This window comes from Cydia pomonella, chromosome 1 (assembly GCF_033807575.1).
Source record: "Cydia pomonella isolate Wapato2018A chromosome 1, ilCydPomo1, whole genome shotgun sequence".
In the NCBI taxonomy this organism is placed as follows: domain Eukaryota; kingdom Metazoa; phylum Arthropoda; class Insecta; order Lepidoptera; family Tortricidae; genus Cydia; species Cydia pomonella.
In genome coordinates this window covers 15,570,577-15,590,387 of record NC_084703.1, presented here as the reverse complement: position 1 = coordinate 15,590,387, position 19,811 = coordinate 15,570,577, and the positions used below count along the sequence as shown (strand labels likewise).

At 38.2% G+C, this 19,811-nt stretch overlaps 1 protein-coding gene and 1 long non-coding RNA gene across 2 annotated transcripts; one reads left to right on the top strand and one right to left on the bottom strand.

Moving 5' to 3' along the window:
• Positions 1-702: 702 nt before the first annotated feature.
• LOC133516578 (uncharacterized) lies at positions 703-1,458 on the bottom strand. Its single transcript, XR_009799252.1, has 2 exons — positions 955-1,458; positions 703-796 (listed from the first exon to the last, which is right to left on the bottom strand). It is a non-coding gene; the product is annotated as an uncharacterized LOC133516578 (long non-coding RNA).
• A 1,563-nt stretch (positions 1,459-3,021) lies between these two features.
• LOC133516539 (uncharacterized) lies at positions 3,022-19,027 on the top strand. Its single transcript, XM_061849535.1, has 7 exons — positions 3,022-3,129; positions 9,744-9,899; positions 10,349-10,479; positions 13,114-13,369; positions 14,692-14,876; positions 17,525-17,723; positions 18,623-19,027. The coding sequence occupies exons 2-7, from the start codon at positions 9,806-9,808 to the stop codon at positions 18,742-18,744; spliced, it is 987 nt and encodes a 328-aa protein (XP_061705519.1). The 5' UTR covers positions 3,022-3,129; positions 9,744-9,805; the 3' UTR covers positions 18,745-19,027.
• The last annotated feature ends 784 nt before the right edge of the window (positions 19,028-19,811 follow it).

Sequence of the window (19,811 nt, the reverse complement as noted above, 5' to 3'; positions counted from 1 at the left end):
CTAATCGGCCTTTCAGCAACACGATACTTACAAATTTGTTAGAGAACAACGCCCTGATAATCATTAGGCAATTAAATTTCAATTAAAATGTATCAGTAATTCAAGCTAATAAGGTCGTTTTAAAAAATTCAATATTAGTACATCACGCTACAAGTGTGAAAAGTAGGAAATTCGCAACGAGTGGCGATAAATTAAAATACGACCGAAGGAAGTGTTCTAAATCGACGCGAATTGTGAATTACCTTTTCGCACGTATATTGTACACCGTTTTACAGTACATATGGCCCTTAACATTTTCGATATACGTACATATAGAGCTAGTTACCGCACTAGGGCGGTAAAGTAGGACCATATGTAATGTAGAAACTGTTGTTACATATGAAACATACTTACCTACTAGTCTTTTTAATTGTAAGTATTTTACACGCGACAGTAAGATAAATAGATAGAAACAAATAAATATAGTCTTAACGCATGACTGCTTCACTGAGGACGCCTGCAACTGACACCGACAACGTGCTGAAAATATTAGCTCCGGCTTGGAGTCGCTCCCTCTGCCACCAATGGCTCTACAAGCCTCTTCGACGGTTATAAATACAACCTGAATCATACCGTTTTTTGTTCAGCTGCACTGGTAACTTCTCTGGAATCAAATTTATTCTCTTTTTTGCCAATTTCCCCCAATATCTCAAAGAAGCCTGATTATTTTCTTTTTTGAACTACATAATATACACAGTTGGCATAGTATATCACAGTTGGTCCCATTGCCATCAACTCAGGATCTGATGATGGGTACCTGTAGAAATTAGGGAAATTCTACAATTATGTAGTAATTTGGGTACTTTTTTGTAACTGTTAGTGCAATTGCTTTTGGGATGCAACATTCGGTATCAAGGAAATGGTGATAAAGACTATAAATTGATGGCATTTTAATAAGGCTATTTTCTATTGTACCTATAAACTGTGGCCCATCCTGGAGCCTGACTCACGTTGTCATTAGTGTTGCTGGGCTGAGCCTTACTGAATTACTGATGCAAACCAAATTGTTCTTCTTCTGTTCTTTCTTGCCGAATCCTATGTCGTTCCATGCTGTTTTATTGGTCTGTATCCTAAGGCGTTAGTCGTAGGTTTTACATCGGTCTGAGCAATCTGGGCTCAAATTAATTCTCGCAGAATCTGGTACTCAGGTAGATGCGAATCCTTTTAGTTCACGAACTTACGCTGTTCGCTCCAGACTCTAGTTCCTTTGCGGCATCCTAGAGACCAAACGCTGATGACGATTCTTATGTCAATACACTGACCTGTCTTAATAGGGTTGCCAACTTTCAAAGGTTTGTAATTCTATGAGATTAGGTTAAGAGCTGGAATAAAATAAAATTAAAATTAAAAGAAAAGTTAAATTGACTCAATTCTAGAGATTGACAGGGGAAGCTGGCAAGCTATGCTGACGCATTCTGTAAAATATGTAAAATACTTCGACCGGCCCACCCCATTGTCCGAATGTCAGTCTTTAGGACATGACAGTAATAACCTAAATTAATTTTAATCGACGTAAGCATGTACCTTCTAAAACGAATGAGGTATCACTGAACAGGGACTTTAATAGTGTTTTATACAATAGTGATATAATAGAGGTCTTTTAAAGATACGACATTGAAAAGCTTGATTAGTTATATCAATACAAATAATTTTTCTACGAGTCATCTAAAATAATACTTTTTCTACTATAAAACCTAAATAATTAAAAAAAAATAGGTAAGTATCTCAGTGGTACAAAATAAATCTACGCGTATACGTAATATATGAATAAGTATTACTCATGAAATATTAACTCATGAACCGTTGATTTTGGAACATTTAATAATTTTGCTAACTTTCCTTGCGATATACTAGTATTTTGGTTGTAAGTGTACACAATTTTTTTACGTATATCCAGTTGGTGAGGGCACATTTTATTAAATGTATTAATTTACAAAATATAAATAACCCCAAAAGAAAGCTTAAACTATCCGCCATTAACTGTGAAAGTCACAAACGTCAGTTGTTTTTTGTTTTATTTTTTTAAGAAATATATGGCGACCACATTTTTTCGTGGACAGGCCTTATTTGTATAGAAATTTAGTTCGCCGTATTTACGCATGCACGGCTCTGCATCTTTTATTTTACTATGGAATAGATATCTGTTTTACAAGGGGTCAACGTTGTTGCTTAAACCCTCATGCTAATATTGATACCCGAAGAAACAAGATTCCAAAATTAGTTCGATATGTGGAATCTTGAGCGTTGCGAGGGGGTTTAAACAAACTTTTCTACCGAATGAAACAATTTTTTTCACATTACAAATTGAATCCAAATGAATAAAATATTTATCATTCAAAATCATAACTTCAAAGTCAATTCTGCGAGCCAACATGAGGAAACAACTTCACATTTGTATAAAAATTACTTTGCCACCCTTGTGGATAAAATGCAACTAATCAGTTTTTGAGCAATAAAGAGTGTACAGTTAACACTCTGGTGTGGTAAAAAAAACATGATTATTTTGGAAAATACGGAAAAGGACTCACACCATGAAATATGCCCTTGGCATTGGCAATGAAATTTGTGGCACTTATGTGGTTCACATGATTTAACAAATATTTGCCTAAATGTGCGACATACCTTTCCTAGGAGCTTGTAGACATGTAAGTAGTTCTCCAGGTCGACGGGTGCTAAATGAAGAACGGTATCAACCCTAACAGCTTGCACAAACAAGGAAACCGTTATCACCGACATTATATATACATGATTGACAATGCCTTTACCATTTTGGTGACGGTTGCTCATCGAGTTTTACACTCCTCAAATTGAAATTTAGCATAGTGGCCGTGCCTTAATTAACAAAGAACTTCGTTAAAAATTAATATTCTGGTTATATTGCTAAGTGTTGTATACAGTGGTGGTTAAAAATGAGCTGCAAAGTTTTCTTAATGATACTGGGGTCTTCCTTCATCGCCGCTTTGGCTATTTCCGTCAATTATGATGGCTCAGATGCGATAGGTGGCGTCAGTAACAGGGAATGGAATTTTGATAAAGAGGAATTGGATTCCGAAGAAGCGGGCGACGAAGGTCACAGAAAAGGAAAGATTTGTAAGTACTCTATATTTTACGGCCCCGCGACTTATGTGATAGTTAACGTCAATAGTGTAGGGGATGAAACAACGCACCAATAAGTATCTGCCACCCTGGAATATTTTTACAAATATAAATTTATCTCATGTAAAATGTATAATTATTGGTGTAATAAAGAATATTTACTTATTTTATCTCTACAGTTCACGTTTAAAAGTAGCTGCTATAGGGAGCAGCTTTTAAACGAGATTTTATGGCGCGAGGTGTAAATGTGAAATTTATGGTTCCAATGTAGCCCACAAGATGGCAGAATTATACGTAAGAAACCGTACGAGAACGGTAGATGGCAGCACTTGCTTTTTTGTTGTGAAAAGTCAATGTACATGTTTATGTTTCCGATTCAGGCTACAAGATTGCAGACCTTTAATTCTTCTTCAAACATAAGAAACATCCCTTTCTGTTAAGCTTTTAAAGAATGACGTTCGACGCATAGTCTGATCCCCTACTTTTGATGCTGACTGTACAAGCGTATTTGATTCAGTTGGAAAATGAAAAATTATGATTTTACGAGTAGCCATCAATATACTAGTATATGTGTAGGTATTCCTCTCGTGAATGGGAGGAGGCCTGTGCCCAGCAGTGAGATGCCTAAGCTAAATTATTTTATTATTAGGTATTACCTACGCACCGTGTTTTTTATTTATTTCCGTTAATTTCAAGGGTGCATTCCTGAGCTTAGAAATTAAGTTTCTTAAAGACACCGGTATTCTAATAAACTCCATTTCGGAGATAATAAATTGTTTATTTTATCCTATAAGGCCCTTATGAGCGTATACACCTGCCTTAGGGCCAGTTTATACATTGATTAGTGTTTAGTACGAGTGTATACATTTGTTTTGTTACTAAACGTAAGTACTATCTCGGACGATCGATGTTCGAAATGACATTGATATGTCACAATTTTCAATTGTTTGGTTGAATTAAATGTAATGCCTGTGGCAAAAATGAACATATCATAATATTTTTTTGAAATGAAAACTTCTTTAGCGGCGCTGTGCACTTTTTGTGATGGGGAAAAAATGTAAAACTCGCGACAGGTCACGTGACCGACAGATTCGTCAGATTGAAAATTCGTAAGACGGACACATGACCTGTACCCCTAGTGTAAATAAATTCGATTTCGAAACGTGACGTACGCGTTTGCGTTTAGTCTCATTTTGTATTGGATTTAGAAAGAGCGCGCCAAGCGGGACGTTTTGGAAACTCAAAATCCTATACAAAATGAGACTTAACGCAAACGCGTTCGTCACGTTATGATGTCGATCAAATTTACACTAGGGGTACTGATCGAAAAACTCCATGATGGTTCTAGTTGTATTATTCTTGAATAAAACAACGTCTAGAGTCTTCAATGGTGGTGTATTTTATATAAATCCTTTACTTAAAAATAGTAACATATTTTAGGAAAGGAGCGAGATGCAGTACGTGTAGCTGTCAATAGCGAAAAGTGTCGGGGTCAATGTCATAGCTGTCAGCGACTATTTTGTTAAGGCGGCGTCACACTCTATATATTAAGGTGGCTTTACACTCTGCTACACTAGTAATGATGGTGGTGTAAGAGTCGTTGAAATTATGGATGGAAGTTGATTTTTCTGAGAGATAACCTTTTGAATGTTAAATAATTGTAATAGTTCTGAAGTGTAAAATTTGTAATGTAATTTAAAATGTCATGTTTGTGTACGATAACGCAATAAATGAAAATTGTATTTTACCACGTAAATTATAGTACTTTTATACTGATAATTAAAGCAATACGTGCAAAATTATTCCGTAACCTTTACAAAATATCAAAAATGCACAACTTTAATATTCAAGTTTTCACTTCTGTCGGCACTCCCGGAGTGCAACCCGATGTTTTTTTTTAATTAACTATGCCATTCAGTTTGCTTAAACGTACTTACCCATAGCCCAGAGTTAACGGAATTCAATAAAAACACGGTGTACAGTTATGTATGTCGGTATGTTTGTATCGTGTGGTGAATAGGTGTCAATTCGTTGGTACATAATATCTACATTTACAAATTATCCTTAATTGTTAATCACCTGGTTAATTCTTCAGCAATAGAGAATTAGTAGTTGTTTACAAGCAGTAGATAGTATTAAAGTAAGACAAACATTTTGCTTCTGCGTGCACATTGCAATTAGTTGTTTTTACACCACCGCAGTAGTACAACGCGAAATGCAAAAGTGTTACATTTTTTATGCATAAGTAACAAGTGTCTGCCTACTCACCTATTTACACAATACAAAAACGATGTAAACAAGCGAACATCTATGTAGGTCTCATTAGTTCCAAGTTAAATGATTTCAGAATTTTATTCAGTTACGGCTAAGGAGTGGTTCAGAAAAAAATTATGTAAATTATTCATTTTATTCAGTGATAATTTTTAAGTAGAGCATTTTTGTAGTAATCTGTACAAACTATTCTATACAATTAAATACAATCGTATTTAAAATAAAAGGACGAATTTAAGTTTTCATCTTTTATATTACATGTCTCCTTGGACTTTTTGAACAGCGTCTTTTGAGAGAATTTATGAGGTATTTCTCATAAACACAGTGTTTTCTTTGAGTTTGATAAGCTACTTAATACATTATTAAATTGTCTTATGTTCGATATTTGAGGTAGTTACATGGAATTTCCATTTTTGTGTTTTTGCGATTTTTACAGAAATTTTACTCCCATAGAAAAACCTCTGTCAGAGGTTAGATTGGAGAGACTTCCTGACTACCGGAGATGATTGGAGGTTTCTCGGTATAATTTACTCGTAAGATGATATTCCTAAAAGCATACAACTAATTGTGAAAATTGAAATTCAAGTGTGGCATTGCGGAAAACGGCAGGTGAAGATTGTCGAATTGTGTTGTACAAAAGTACAATGTACGAAGTAAATTGCAATAAAAATGAGAAAACTCATATAATCTGATATTTCTCAATATGATTTTATTGTTGTTATATGTATAGTATTTTATCTACAGATTACTGGAAAAAATAAACTGCAACATAATTAATAAAAAAAATATATTCATAATTCACTGCTACTTTTTTACTTAACCACTCCTTCGTTGCTTTCCTTTTAAACTTTAGTTAAATGCCTAATTACACTTCACTAACGACCAGAGCCGCTGTTAATGCCTACAGCTCGAGGTAAAATAATGTGAACTAAGCTGACATAATACACAGAGACCGATAGTCCACATACGGCAAATCTGCCAAAAATGAAGCCGAAACACGATCGACGTGTGCGTGCAACGCTCGTGTCTTACGCTCAGGAACACACACACGTTTACAAAAATATGTTGGCAGTATTTATTTATTCCCGTCAGTGTAGGGGCTTTTTATTAACAACATTCTTATAGCTAGTTATCAATAATTTGGAAGAGATATTTAATTTTGTAACAAAAGTTTTTTAGGGTTCCATTATTACATTGAACCCTCAACATTTGACTGTCATTTTAGTATAGCTAAAGCTTTTCTGGCAGTAATGCAGTCGGCAGTATTGTCGTGCCGCAATACTGCTGCGGTCGACTGCAGTACTGCAGGAAATGTCAAATACATGGGTCAATACAAAATCTATCAAATTTGCCTATATATGCTGCATCAGACTCAAACCGTTTACGCCTGACGAAGTATCTGACATTATCACGGCCCAACTAGCTAAAAAAACAACGCGGGATGTATTTGACATCTCCGTGAACTTAGTACACTCCGTTGCTGTGGAGCTAGCACCCATACTTGCCATAATATATAACAAGTGCTTACGCAAAGGTGTCTTTCCAAACCCACTTAAAGAAAGCCGAATCTCTCCGTTATTCAAGGGGAAAGGAAAGAGAGAGGATATCGATGCTTACAGACCGATAGCGATAATTCCAGTCATTGCTAAAATATTTGAGCACGGGTTAAGCTCCAGGTTAACGGAGTTTCTTACTCGTAAAAATGCACTTTCGGAGAGACAATACGCCTATCGAAAAGGCCGCTCAACAACTTCGTTGGCCCGGGCCGTGATTCGGCAGATTATAGAGGCAGTCTTATGCTGCGACCTATCAAAGGCATTCGACGTTGCTGATCATAAAGTTCTGATTGGCAAACTTCGTCACTATGGCCTTGAAGGTTCTGCACTCGCATTGCTATCTGACCTTCTACGGAACAGAACACAGGTTGTGGTCTCTGATGGCGGCAAAGTTCGATCTGACGCCGCGACTACAAGTATGGGCGTCGCACAGGGCTCGTCGGTGTCAAATATTCTCTTCTCCATACTATTAAACGACCTGCCAAAGGCTATCACTGGTGGAGAGACCTTCATGTATGCCGACGACGTAGCTGTTGTTGTGTCCGCCCCTACATACGACGAGCTCGAACTCAAGCTTAACTCGATCGCCGCATCACTCTCGAATTGGTTTAGCATTAACGGCCTTATTTTGAACACGAGCAAAACGCACTACATCTGCTTTGATCTGTCTGGCCGGCAGGTTAGGCAGCTGTCTGTAATAGCAAATGGTACTGTAATCAGCCAAGTCATGAACTCAAAATTCCTTGGCTTTGAGCTGGACAGCTGCCTCGCCTGGGGTGGCCATATAGATCAAATGTGCAAAAAACTCGCTACGGCATGTTTTGCGTTAAAGCGGCTGGCCCGAGTACTTCCATTTGAAATGGTCCGAGCGTGCTACTTCGCGTCAGTCCACGCACTCCTGCAGTACGGGGTCGAGCTGTGGGCTGGAGCCGCCGATTGGGAGAGGGTCTTTCGACTCCAGAAGCGCGCCGTTCGCGCGATAGTTCGCGTCCCTCAATGTCACTCCGCGAGGCCATTATTCAAGTCGTTGGGAATACTCACACTGCCCTCGCTACTAATAATGCAAATGGCAATAAACACACGCGAAGAGGTAGACTCCAATCCAATCATCGAAGCTCCGCGGAGGTACGCAACGCGCAGCGCGCGGGCTGGAATGCTGCCACTTGCATCGCACAGGCTTGCGAAAACAAAAAAGCTAACACATGTAATGGGTCGTAAAGTTTACAATTGCCTTCCGCGTGAAATTGTTACTGCAAAAAGTGCGTCAAGTTTTAAAACTAAACTTCGAAATTGGCTCCTTGAGCAGACGTTCTATGACCACAAAGAGTTGTTTATAAGTAAACCTATGTCATAGCATAAGAATAAATTAAGTAATACCTACATATTGTAGTACCTATTTGACATGTAATTTTATATTATTAATAAATGATGATTATGATTATGATTAAGATTATGATTATAATTATATGATAATGTATCAAAAATTATCCGTTCCGTAGCGGTTCGCGGCAACCACTTCTAGACACCAAAATTGGTCTGGACTTGGACCGCATGTACTTGTAGCGACGCGACGAAATCGCGGGGTGAGCCACGCCTGTTTTTTGGCAATAAGGTTTAAATAAATAAGCTTTTACTATTTTATTTTTATTATACAAAATATGCATAAAATACTATATTGACTAGACCTACTACACTACTAAACAATGAGGTACCTAACGTGCCGACTCTGTTCGGCAATATTGGCGGTTTAGTGTCGGATATCCAAAACAAACATTACATAAAATAAAATAAATATTCTCTTTATTTATCTTTTATCTTGGCTAGATTTCAATAATATGGATATAAAAGTATAATACTAAAAGTTATACAGAAATAATACAAAATACCTATCCTAGGGTGCCACCGGCAGCGGGGCGGCCCAAGCTGCCGGTGGTCAGGGCCGCAGAGAGAGGAACCGACGTACTACATACGCACCATGTCCAGGATTACCGCCTTCTGCATCTGACCCTTGATCCAGCCACTCAGCGAGAGTCTCTCTAAGTGTTGGTCGAGACTCTTCGCATTTAATTTTTTTTTTAATAATACAAGGACTTAAAGTAAGCGTAGGTACTTATTTTAGAATGTAAACGTAATGTCTCATTTGGCAAAATTTATAAGCAATGGCGGTTGGGTTTGGATTTTTGTATTTACAATTAGGTAAAAATATCATATTAAACTCGATGCTTACGCGTTATTATTTACAACCGGGAGGTGTACACAAACCGACTCGACCTTGAGTACTGCGAGGGCCGTTCGAACGAGTGCGACATAATGTCGCAGTTGAAGTGGCTTCACTAAGGATGTACGGACTAGTACCTAATCTATGCTTTTTAAATCTAGGGTGAACTAGACTTTTGACAAAAAGTTTCCACATCATACTGAAATAATATTGCATAATCATCACATTTATTTTATACATGCATGAAATATTGCATGACAGGAAACGGTAATAAAACCTTGTATAGATGTGCTTGAACATCACGTAACGAACTACCGCTAAAGTGAAGAAGCGGGTTAGGTACGTTAAGTACACGTAAATTAAATTTATACAGCGTATTTATATGAATGGGCTACATTATTATTTCTCTCTTCATTTATTAAGTTTTACTTACGAAACGGACCAGCAAGAGATGTTGGACTGTCTTCTGAGTTCGTTTGTTTTTTGTATTAGTTCCTTAACCTAGAATCCGGACCCCAGCACCTACGAGAATAAAGTGTTGACCTAGCCCATTGTATTTACAGTGTTTCCATTCGGGGGTAGCATCGTTCGCTTTGCGAATACGGAGTGCTCGACAACCAACACAATGAATGGCACGTGTTTGGCGCGCCGGGAGTGTAACGACCTCAATGGGACCATCACTGGGACATGCGCTTCAAGAAGAGGCCGATGCTGCGTAGGTAAGCATAGCAAAGCACATATAAAATTATTGGTTACCGACTTCAATTTAAATCCTCTTTAATATAGTTCTACGTTTCATACCAATGTTGAACGACCAGCTATATAAAAATTGGTCAAAGCTAAAACGCATTCAGGGAAGTAGGTTTAGGAAATTGATTACGTTTAGTAGTTACGATAACGCGGGGGTATCACAAAAACAACCTTCATAAACTATGGAGTTGAATCTGTTTAACTGAGTATATTGCAACACTACGATCCCGTGATCAAATAATCCGTTATTTTGTAATTTCTCCTTGGTTTTTAGTTACCTATAGTTATAATTATTAGTACGCCACCTAACCTTACCAACAAAAAGTATGAAAGTTATTAGACTGCATGACCTACTGAATAACCACCTTTGCTTAGAGTAAACCAAGATAAATACACATTTTTGTATAATTATTATCAGTGTCCCGCGGGTGTGGCAGTACCACCAACGTGAACAACACGTACTTCACAAGCCCGGGATACCCGGCCGCGTACGCTGGCGGGGCCGCCTGCAGCATCATCGTCAACCGATGCAGCAGTAACATCTGTCAGGTAAAAGTCATTGTTATTGTCCCAGTGGCCCGCGGTGCGGCAGTACCACCAACGGGAAAACACATACTTCACGAGTCCGGGGTACCCGGGGTATAATAAATGAATATTGTATTTTACCACATAAATTATAGTACTTTAATACTGATAATTAAAGCAATTCGTGCAAAATTATTCCCTTACCATTCCAAAATATCAAATATGCACAACGTTAATATTCAAGTTTTCACATCTGCCGGTACTCCTGGAGTGAAACCAGTATTTTTTTTTTCTTCGTTTAGGTTTCGAGCATAAGTAGAAATAAATGAGCCAATTAAAACAAACCTAAAACCTTAAAATAACGATCAACGGATGATTAATTTGAGGCATAAAAATGTTATTTACCTTGCCCAAAAATTTTACACCATTCATCTATTGGTTTATACGCACTATATTGGAATTATAACTTGAACAGCAAATAAAATAAAACAGTTCATAACGAAAACTGTAGAAATCTAGTCTATAATGTATACGAAGCAAAATCATATTAATATATGTATTATTATATTTTATACGCAGCTAAAAGCTTACGTTTTGAAGCGGCCATCTTAATAAGATTTCCATAAAAACGATGTTTTTGGCGCGGGCGCGAAGCTTGTACGCGATGGTCGCTCAGGACCGCATACATAGATTGTCTTAGAGCTGAAATGTTAGCTTCGGAGAATAATAACAGTTTTAGTAAAAAATACTGCTAAGCGTGTAACACAATTTAATTATTTCGTTTTAAAAGCTATGCGTTCATCTTCTGGGTCATCTTTTGGTGCCACTACCCTACCTTCATTTGCACATCATCATCCCAACTTTACCTACACGTCGCGAGCAGTTTCTTATAACCAAAACTGACATAACATAGAGTTAGAGAACCTTTACAATTTTGATACAAGTTACATTGATTTCAAATATCAGATAAATATCAAAAATCAGAAATCGTTTATTGCGAGCCATGGTACATAGTTATTACATTTAAATTATAGAAACACATGGCACTTTTCAATCCACCCTCGTATCTAACCTATCACTCTTGCATATTCGAGCGATGAAGAGGCAGATAACTAAATTTCGATACAAACCGCCTTGATGCATCAGTGTCATATTTTATTATCTGTGAAAACTTGTCAAAAAACAGTTTGCGGTACATGTATAAATTACTCTATGGTTTACGAAAGGTGCTAGTGCTGCATTCTGGTGGCGGAACATTGCAGTAATATCTACACCCTATTGTAAATGAAAAAGTAACTATCTGTCTGTTACCTCTTCACGCTTAAGGGACGTCCGCTAGTTGACGCGGGTGCACGGAGCGGGCGCACGCACGCGGGTGCCATTGTAGGTTAAATCCGTCGCGCGTGTCCGCACCAGTTAACGTTGCATATACTATTTTTCGTTAATCTGCTCACCCGCTCCGTACAACCGCGCGAGGTAGCGGACGCGCGAGGTAGCGGACGCGACAAAACGCTGCACCGGTTGAGATGAAATTTAGTATGACGAAAGTTTGAAGACCGGGTAAGAACACATAGTTTTTATCAATATTCGACGAAGTTTGGGGCAGAAAGCTAGTAATACCTTTATTAAACTAGTGCCATCTGTGCAGAGTGTGCAGCATAACGCATAACAGACTAAATACAGTGCAGTCAGTGCATTATAATCTGAATACACAATACCTGTAATCACCGCTGATTCAATGTTGAATCAAGCTGTACGACGGTTGTACGCATTATTATAGTATCAAAGCCAGAAGCCACACAACACAAGAAGTAACAGAACTGAACATTTGTCTTTAACACCACATTTTGGACAGTCAGTGTCAATAAACATAGATTGAAACAACGCACTAAAGGCTAAAAGTATCTTGCACCCTCGATTACTTTTCCGATTAGAGATATATCTCGACAGTTTGCATTCAAAGGTACCAGGAACAGTTTAATTGTTGTATACTTATTAAGTTATCAGAGAATGGTAAATTATTTTAACGTATAAGCAAACGCCGTATATACTAAATTATATACCTACATAGCAGCCGTTAATTTATAGAATTGCTAGGTTTAACTTAAAAATATTTCATAGCCATATTTTTTTTTGTTAGAATGGCTTTTGCTGCCAGGGCACTTTGCCAACGTCAAGTTTATTACGGAATAGCCATTTCATGGCAAACCGAAAAAACCGCTGACATTTATGACACTGTCGAGCGAATGCGTGGATTGCGTGGTGTTGCCAGGAGAGGCCAAAAAATGCTCATTGTCATATTTTACAGTTTAGCTAGCCATTTTCGGCAATAGAAAAAGGCATGAAATAAATTAGTAGAAAAAGGCGGCAAGTTGTTCTCCCATACAAAATGTTAATTTCGCGCCTTTATCTACTAACAAAGTGGGTTTGCGAAAGTATAGGTATTATAAGTAGCTAGAATGAGGAAGTAAGGTAAGGTCTAAATCTAAATTATCTTTTTCGATAAAATGTGCGGTTTTACAGACTTTTATAGGCGCATTACGAATCATTTACATTTATTCCCCAGTCACTACACTAATTGGTGCTCTTGTAGGTATACGAACGAGAACGACCACCGAACGCTATAGCGAATAGCGATTTAAAGTGATATTATTCCAGCTCCGTATCGACTTCCTGGACATGGTGCTCGCTCAGCCGGACGGCGACGGTGTTTGCACGACCGACTCCATCACTGTGACGGGCGGCAACACGATTGTGCCAACGCTCTGCGGCGACAACACCGGCCAGACCATCTTCGTCGACTTCAACGGCGACACGGCAATCACAGTCACAATTACTGCTACCTCAAGTACCACATTCAGTAGACGTTGGAACGTAAAGCTTACACAAATTGCCTGTGATTGCCCTGGATTAGGTCAGTCCCTTAAAAACAGGTGCACATTTGTGCGGATTTTTGAGTTCACACAGTCGAGCTCGTCAATCCTGTAAAGTAATTAGGAACTTCGTCATTTGCCTCGCTATTGGCACGAATATTGTCTGTTGGTTGAACCTTGGTTGGATTGGACTACAAGAGAAAACCGAGTAATGGGTCAATTTGACAGACATTCATGGGCAAACGATCTTCAAATGTAACTAAAATAGGCTTGAGCAAACACATAAATAAATAGTAAATAGCTATCCATGCCGTGGCGACCCTAGCTGATAAGGGCGTAGCTAGCCAGTGAACTTGGGGGGGCAAGTTGACATCGCCGGAGACCTAGAAGGGGGCAGAAGCCGCAGAGGGGCATACATTGTATGTAAAATTTGAGTTCTGCCTCTACCTGCCTACGCCCATGAGCTTATGGCTTACAAAACCGAACTTACTTTTAAACAGTCGATCGTATATTGGGCAGGAAAGTTGACCAGAACTATGGTAAGTATAATAAGTTTCGGTCGGGATTTACGTCTGCCTACTATCTGCCGTTTCCCATCAAGGTTAATAAGACGAGCGTCTTCAAAATTCTTAACACTCGCTTTGATACCAAAACGCCTTTCTGGTTACAGAAAAGCATAATCGTAAAAATTACGAATATCAAACATATGATAAGTCGAATTACCATGAAATTATCATGGTAATATTAACATCTGTATATTTGTTATAACTAGTTTCCATATTTATATGTATAAGTTTTGCTACTATTCAGCTTATTTTTCATCAAAATAACATTTTTATTAACTTTTTATATGACAAGCCATGCCTAAATGTTTCGATCGCAGATTTTGCTTACACCAAGTTTGGTTGCACTAAGCGGCAACGTCACGTTCGCCAGATATTCGCTTGGCTATTTGTGTACTAGTGGCTAGTGGCTACTGATGAACAGCCGACCCTATACTTATCGCAGGCACTTATTATAGGTGGCGTATTGAAATGTACCTACATATCTACAGTGGTAGACTGAATCATGCACTTACCTATGTAAAGCCCGACCAGAAATATATGATCATTGCCAAGAGGGCGCTGTTATTCTCATGTATAGGGTGACAGTTCAGTTTAGTATGAAAAATATAGTTCCAATGAAATTCCGCAATATGGCGCGTGATCATATTACTGGTCAGGCTTTATATACCTACTGAGGCATTTTTAAAGCGTTTTCCGACCGTAACGGTTATTCAGCAGGCTTCTATCAATTGCCTTGCCATTTCGACACAACTGTGAGGCTATTGGAGTTCGATATTAAAGGCAGCATTGCGTTTCAGCACCCAACGGCTGCCTGCAGTACTACACCGGTGTCACAGGCACCATCTCCAGCTTCAACTACGGCACGGCCGCCAACACGGCGCTTAGCGCTTCGCTCGTCACCGGCACTCGCCAGATCGCTAACTTGAACTACGGCATATGCATCAGGATGGAGGCCGGCTACTGTGCCATACAATATTCTCAGGTCATTATAATTTATTAAACAATTCCTCGCTACTTTCTGACAGTCAACAATCAAAATACACGGTCATCTACCGAACACGTTAATTTCATATTTTCTCGCAATACAGATTAACCTTAACACAATACTCGTACATGCCTTCTTAAAATACAATACGTACTTATGTACCAAAGAGATTTCAAAATGAAGAACCACACGAGTTTGGCGCTTTGTGGTCTGTACGCATTCAGTACTCAGCGAACTTTCTCGCACTCATTTTCTGACAGTAAGTAATTGGGTATCCTTATAAAGCTATCTACGGGCAAAGAATGCAAATCGCTTAACCTACGAAACATGGTTGACCTGACCCTAAGATTCGAAACCCCGGTTAGGGTATTTACTCGTAATTGTGTGATAATATTTCCACACAATACGAGTATACGTATCGTCGTCTAGTCCCTACTCACAAAGCAAGCCCATTAACGATTGTGCAAGATTAACCGAGCGTTAGCGAATAAAGTTTTACGAACCGAATAATTTAATAATGGTGCCTGCGTCGAACAAACATTAACTAACTGTTGATGCCATAAAATCTGTGCGTACCGTCAAAGTAGCCAATTGTGCCTCCAGGTGAGGGGTATCTTTGCCCAAAAACACATTTTTAAACAAATTCGTTTATGTAGATTATAAACTTATAACTGTTATAGTAACACTACTATTTTTAGTAGACAATAGGTTATATTTGTGACAAAACCATATAATACACATGTGCTTAACTTGATTGGGGAATTTTCAGGGAGTTGTCAAATGCGGGCAAAATATTGTGTAAAATGGATGCAAGTACAAAAAATGTAAAACCCTTTGACAAATATCTCCGGGTTTGAGTTATAAAATATAAATACCCCCAGTCTCCCATTTAAAAAAATCCATGTACATGGGTATGTGTTCGGTCACCGCAGAGAAAATTTGAGGAGTGGAGCCCTAAACATGGTAGGTAAACCTAAATTTAATTTATTCATAAAGTGTCCAATGTCCATGCAATTTTGCAGATACATCACGTAAAACTAACAGGTGACTTGCATGGAACGACTCTGGGTATCTATGTACCTAATCGCGGAAAACGTCAAACATTTCACAAATATTTATACTTAAAATATTATAACAACGGTTATATGTATATGTAATCTCTTAATATTTTAGAAATTACAAAACAGTATTTGACTACCTATTTGTATCCGATTTAGCAGAATGAATGATAGATGAGTTGTAACAAAACGTACTAATCCCGATTCAAAGTAATCCCCATTGGTGTTGTCAGGGATTACTTTGGCGATCTTACGGTTTACAAGAAAATATCGATTCTGTCCATCCATTCGATTTATTCTAAAATTTCTAATTATGATTTTGCAGTTATTACATACCAACTAAACGTTTAGCGAATGAATTCCTTTTCTGTTTAGAAACTGTACGCCATGCGGTAAAGGTTATGGAAATATTTTTACTTGGGTGCAGTCTACTGTGCCTAAAATGTTAGCAACCCCATATGCCTCCTGAACACCTCTCATTTTCTGGGAAGACTATCCAAGTGTCCTTGAGTCTGTAAACAATCCAACACTTTCATGATTTGGTACTTTAGCTACACGTAGCATTGAATAATACTTACATAAATACATATGTAAGAGTGGTAAAGAAGTTGCATATAATAACAAAAATAAGGTATGATTCTGCATTGAAATATTTAGGTAGAAACACTTCAAATACAAATACCACAAAAATCCACATTCAAGCCTCATTTGTACTTCATGGTCCCTAAAAATCTACGTAAGAAAATAAATATAAATATTTTGTTACTGACTGCGTCTTTTTGCCTTCATATGTCTCACTGCACATCCATACTCGTATTTTTTTACCTTCTTATCTCCGGTGTCAGTGGTATTCTGTACCAAAATGGACATACCTTCTATTCACTACAATTACAAATTGATCCAAGTACCGGCTGACGGTAGACTGAGCAATGGACAAGCCATGGTCTTGTCCAGTTCCCCGTTAGTAACTACCGTCAGCCAATAGGTGCAGTGATGTTAAAACCTAAAACAAAGACTTGTAAGTAGGTATATCATTATGAAATAATGATTATGATCAAGGTGGTAAAGGTAACGGGAATGATTTGAAGAATAGTGCAACATTATATCTTTACTTTAAGATGTGCCGGCAATCCATCGCCATGTTGAGGCTTGAGGTCGAAGTTCAGCACACATAGAGTGCTAATTCTTTCCGCACCCTATATATGCGCCATAACTCCTCGTCGGGCTTATCAAACGGGTTGCATGCATCCCTTATGGCCCGGCGTTGAAGTTTTCTGTCTTGTTTTTCTTCGATAGCAGCAGCTGCCAAGAAGAAATGATATCTTGCCATCCCTGAAAGAGTTTTTGCCCAAGCTGCAATGCTTGGGCAAAAACTCTTCTCTATAGGACGCATTTCTCAACCGTTTCTCGTGAAATTTGGTGAGCGGAATGAATATTTATTTACATAATTTTTTTATCCATCCAGGTTTTGGATTTTTTCAATATTGGAGGTTGGCGAGGTTTACAGCTCACATAATATAAAAACGTATCGATTAAACCGGCGAATGTTTCTAATGTAGGTAGGTATAACCTTTATATTTTTTTAAGACGGCTGACATCTACTCGTTCACGGTGACCGGCGACGTGGAAGGCGCGGACAACACCGTGCTGGGCACGACGGTGGGCGCGGTCAACGACGGCGCCTGCACCACGGACTTCGTGGTCATACCCAACCCCACAGTTATCGCCACCGGCCTCGCGGTCGGCACTGACCGCTTCTGCGGGCTGGGCTTCGTTCCCGTTCAAAGTAAGTGTCTGACTGTAACCGACACCTTGTGCCACATTTCCCAAAGTATGTTTTATTATTAAACTCAACTCAACACACGTCGTATATTATATTATATAATTGAAAGGTAAAACGAAGTAAGTGAAGTCTTGGGATCGGATAAATTAGGGGAAAGTAGTACGAGTTGAGTTCTCGAGTTAAGATGATCCTTTGTGATAACCGGAAAAATATTAGTGCCATCTAGTTGATTTCTATGCCAAGACATAGCTCCGTACACCCCTCCGCCTCAGTGAAATTGTAATGGCGGCGCGAGCGACACGGCGAATTTTACGAGAAAAATATTTTGTCCTGTTAGTATAAGACTGTTAGACTGACTTTAGGCTTATATTACTTTTATTTTATTACATTTTAATTTTCGAAGGCCTAATATTATTCTAAATAACTACATTGTATAATTTTTGAATATTTTTGTTTTTAATTACCTTCTTCATAAAAATATTTGGTTACTCAGAATAGAGGTAAAACGATCATGGGAATCACCTTACCCCAGGGAACCACCTTACCATGGGATTATCTTATACATAGGGGTGTACAAGATGATTACTTCGTAAGGCTTAAAGAAAATATATTTTAATTAAACCGCAATTAATTGATTGTTTTGAGTATGAGAATAGCTAGATGGATACATTAAGTAGTAGTTAATAGCGCCTTTATTTTTAGTTTGCAAGGAAAAACATACATTTTACAGCCATTCTCGCTTAAAGAGATCACATCGTACTAACTTTCCCCTAACTATAAGATCTGTGGAAACAGGGCTTATTCCTAATATAAGAGTAAAATCGGCGCTAGGGGCGCCACTGTACAACATTTTTACAATTCACCTATGAATGAACCCTCCTAAAAATTGTAATTGTGTTCAGCGGGAGCCAAGCCGTTCGTGCTGTACGTGGTGACGGACGGCAACGAAGGCGCCACGGCCACCACCGCGCCCGACGTCGCCAACCGCGGCTTCAGCCTGGCCTACACGCAGGTGGCCTGCTAAGGACTAAGCCGTACTACCCTACTTCTATCACCACCATAAGTACGCGTCACTAAACGAATCAATCCCTAACAATTAAATTTATAAGGTATAAAGCACAAGTGGATATTTAGGATAAGCTATACTCATGTCAGCTTCCTCCAATTATTGGATCTTAATTTAAGTTAGCAAAAGTGGCTTATTACAGGTCAATGACAGATGATCATCATCCGGTACGAGGGTCATGCCAAAAGAATTAAGATAGCACTCAAAAAGTATAAATTAAAAAAATTATAATGAGGTCAAACTGTAACGCCGCATTTACATTCATAACATTGCAGAAATCTTTCTGTCACTCTATAATTTAATAATTATGCTTCATTGGAGTAAAAGTATGGGCGTAGGCAGGTAGAAGCAGAAGCAGCAGCAGGAGTGGTAGGGAGCTACACCTCCCCTCCCCCCCCCCCCCCCTCCCCCTGGAGCTATCGGGCCTATTTAACCAACTTATTTACATGGTTAAAATATAACTCAATATAAGATTGTAATAAAATGTATTGTAACTGTTTACCTCACAAGGTGTGCAATAAAAAGTATTGTATTGTATAAAAAAAAAGTATGTTCTAGTTTATAGGAAATTACAAGCCCTTTTATTAATTAATCGGGCATGGCAAGTTGATGTTTAATAAAGTAATATATTTTATGCTGTAAGTAAATAGTAGTTTATCCTAGTTCAATAAGATAACATGATGGAAAGCGTTAATAAGGAAATATTGTAATAATAATACTTAATAAGGAAATATTTGAAAGGAAGACAGTAACATTTGTAATTTCTAAGCCAATATTGTTTTCTTTTCGATAATGTTATATTATTATGTACATGTGTCTAGGTAAGACAACTGAAAATAAAAGATATCAAAAACCTGTTTATTTTATTTAGGAATCACTATAAAATATTTCATATTTCAACATGGCTTTTTTACGTAAATAACAGTCAAAACCGTGTTCTAAACTACAGAAGCTGCGAGTAATGAAATGAGCTAACCGATTAGTCTACTCGACAAGTTCAAAATGGTGAATAATAGAGATACTAG

What these genes read in the sequence shown, in the direction of transcription:
- LOC133516539 (XM_061849535.1), top strand. Translation starts at nt 9,806, where the DNA reads ATGAATGGCACGTGTTTGGCGCGCCGGGAGTGTAACGACCTCAATGGG. An exon ending in GTGCCATACAATATTCTCAG is followed by an intron (nt 14,877 to 17,524) that starts GTCATTATAATT and finishes TATTTTTTTAAG; the next exon opens with ACGGCTGACATCTACTCGTT. An exon ending in GGGCTTCGTTCCCGTTCAAA is followed by an intron (nt 17,724 to 18,622) that starts GTAAGTGTCTGA and finishes AATTGTGTTCAG; the next exon opens with CGGGAGCCAAGCCGTTCGTG.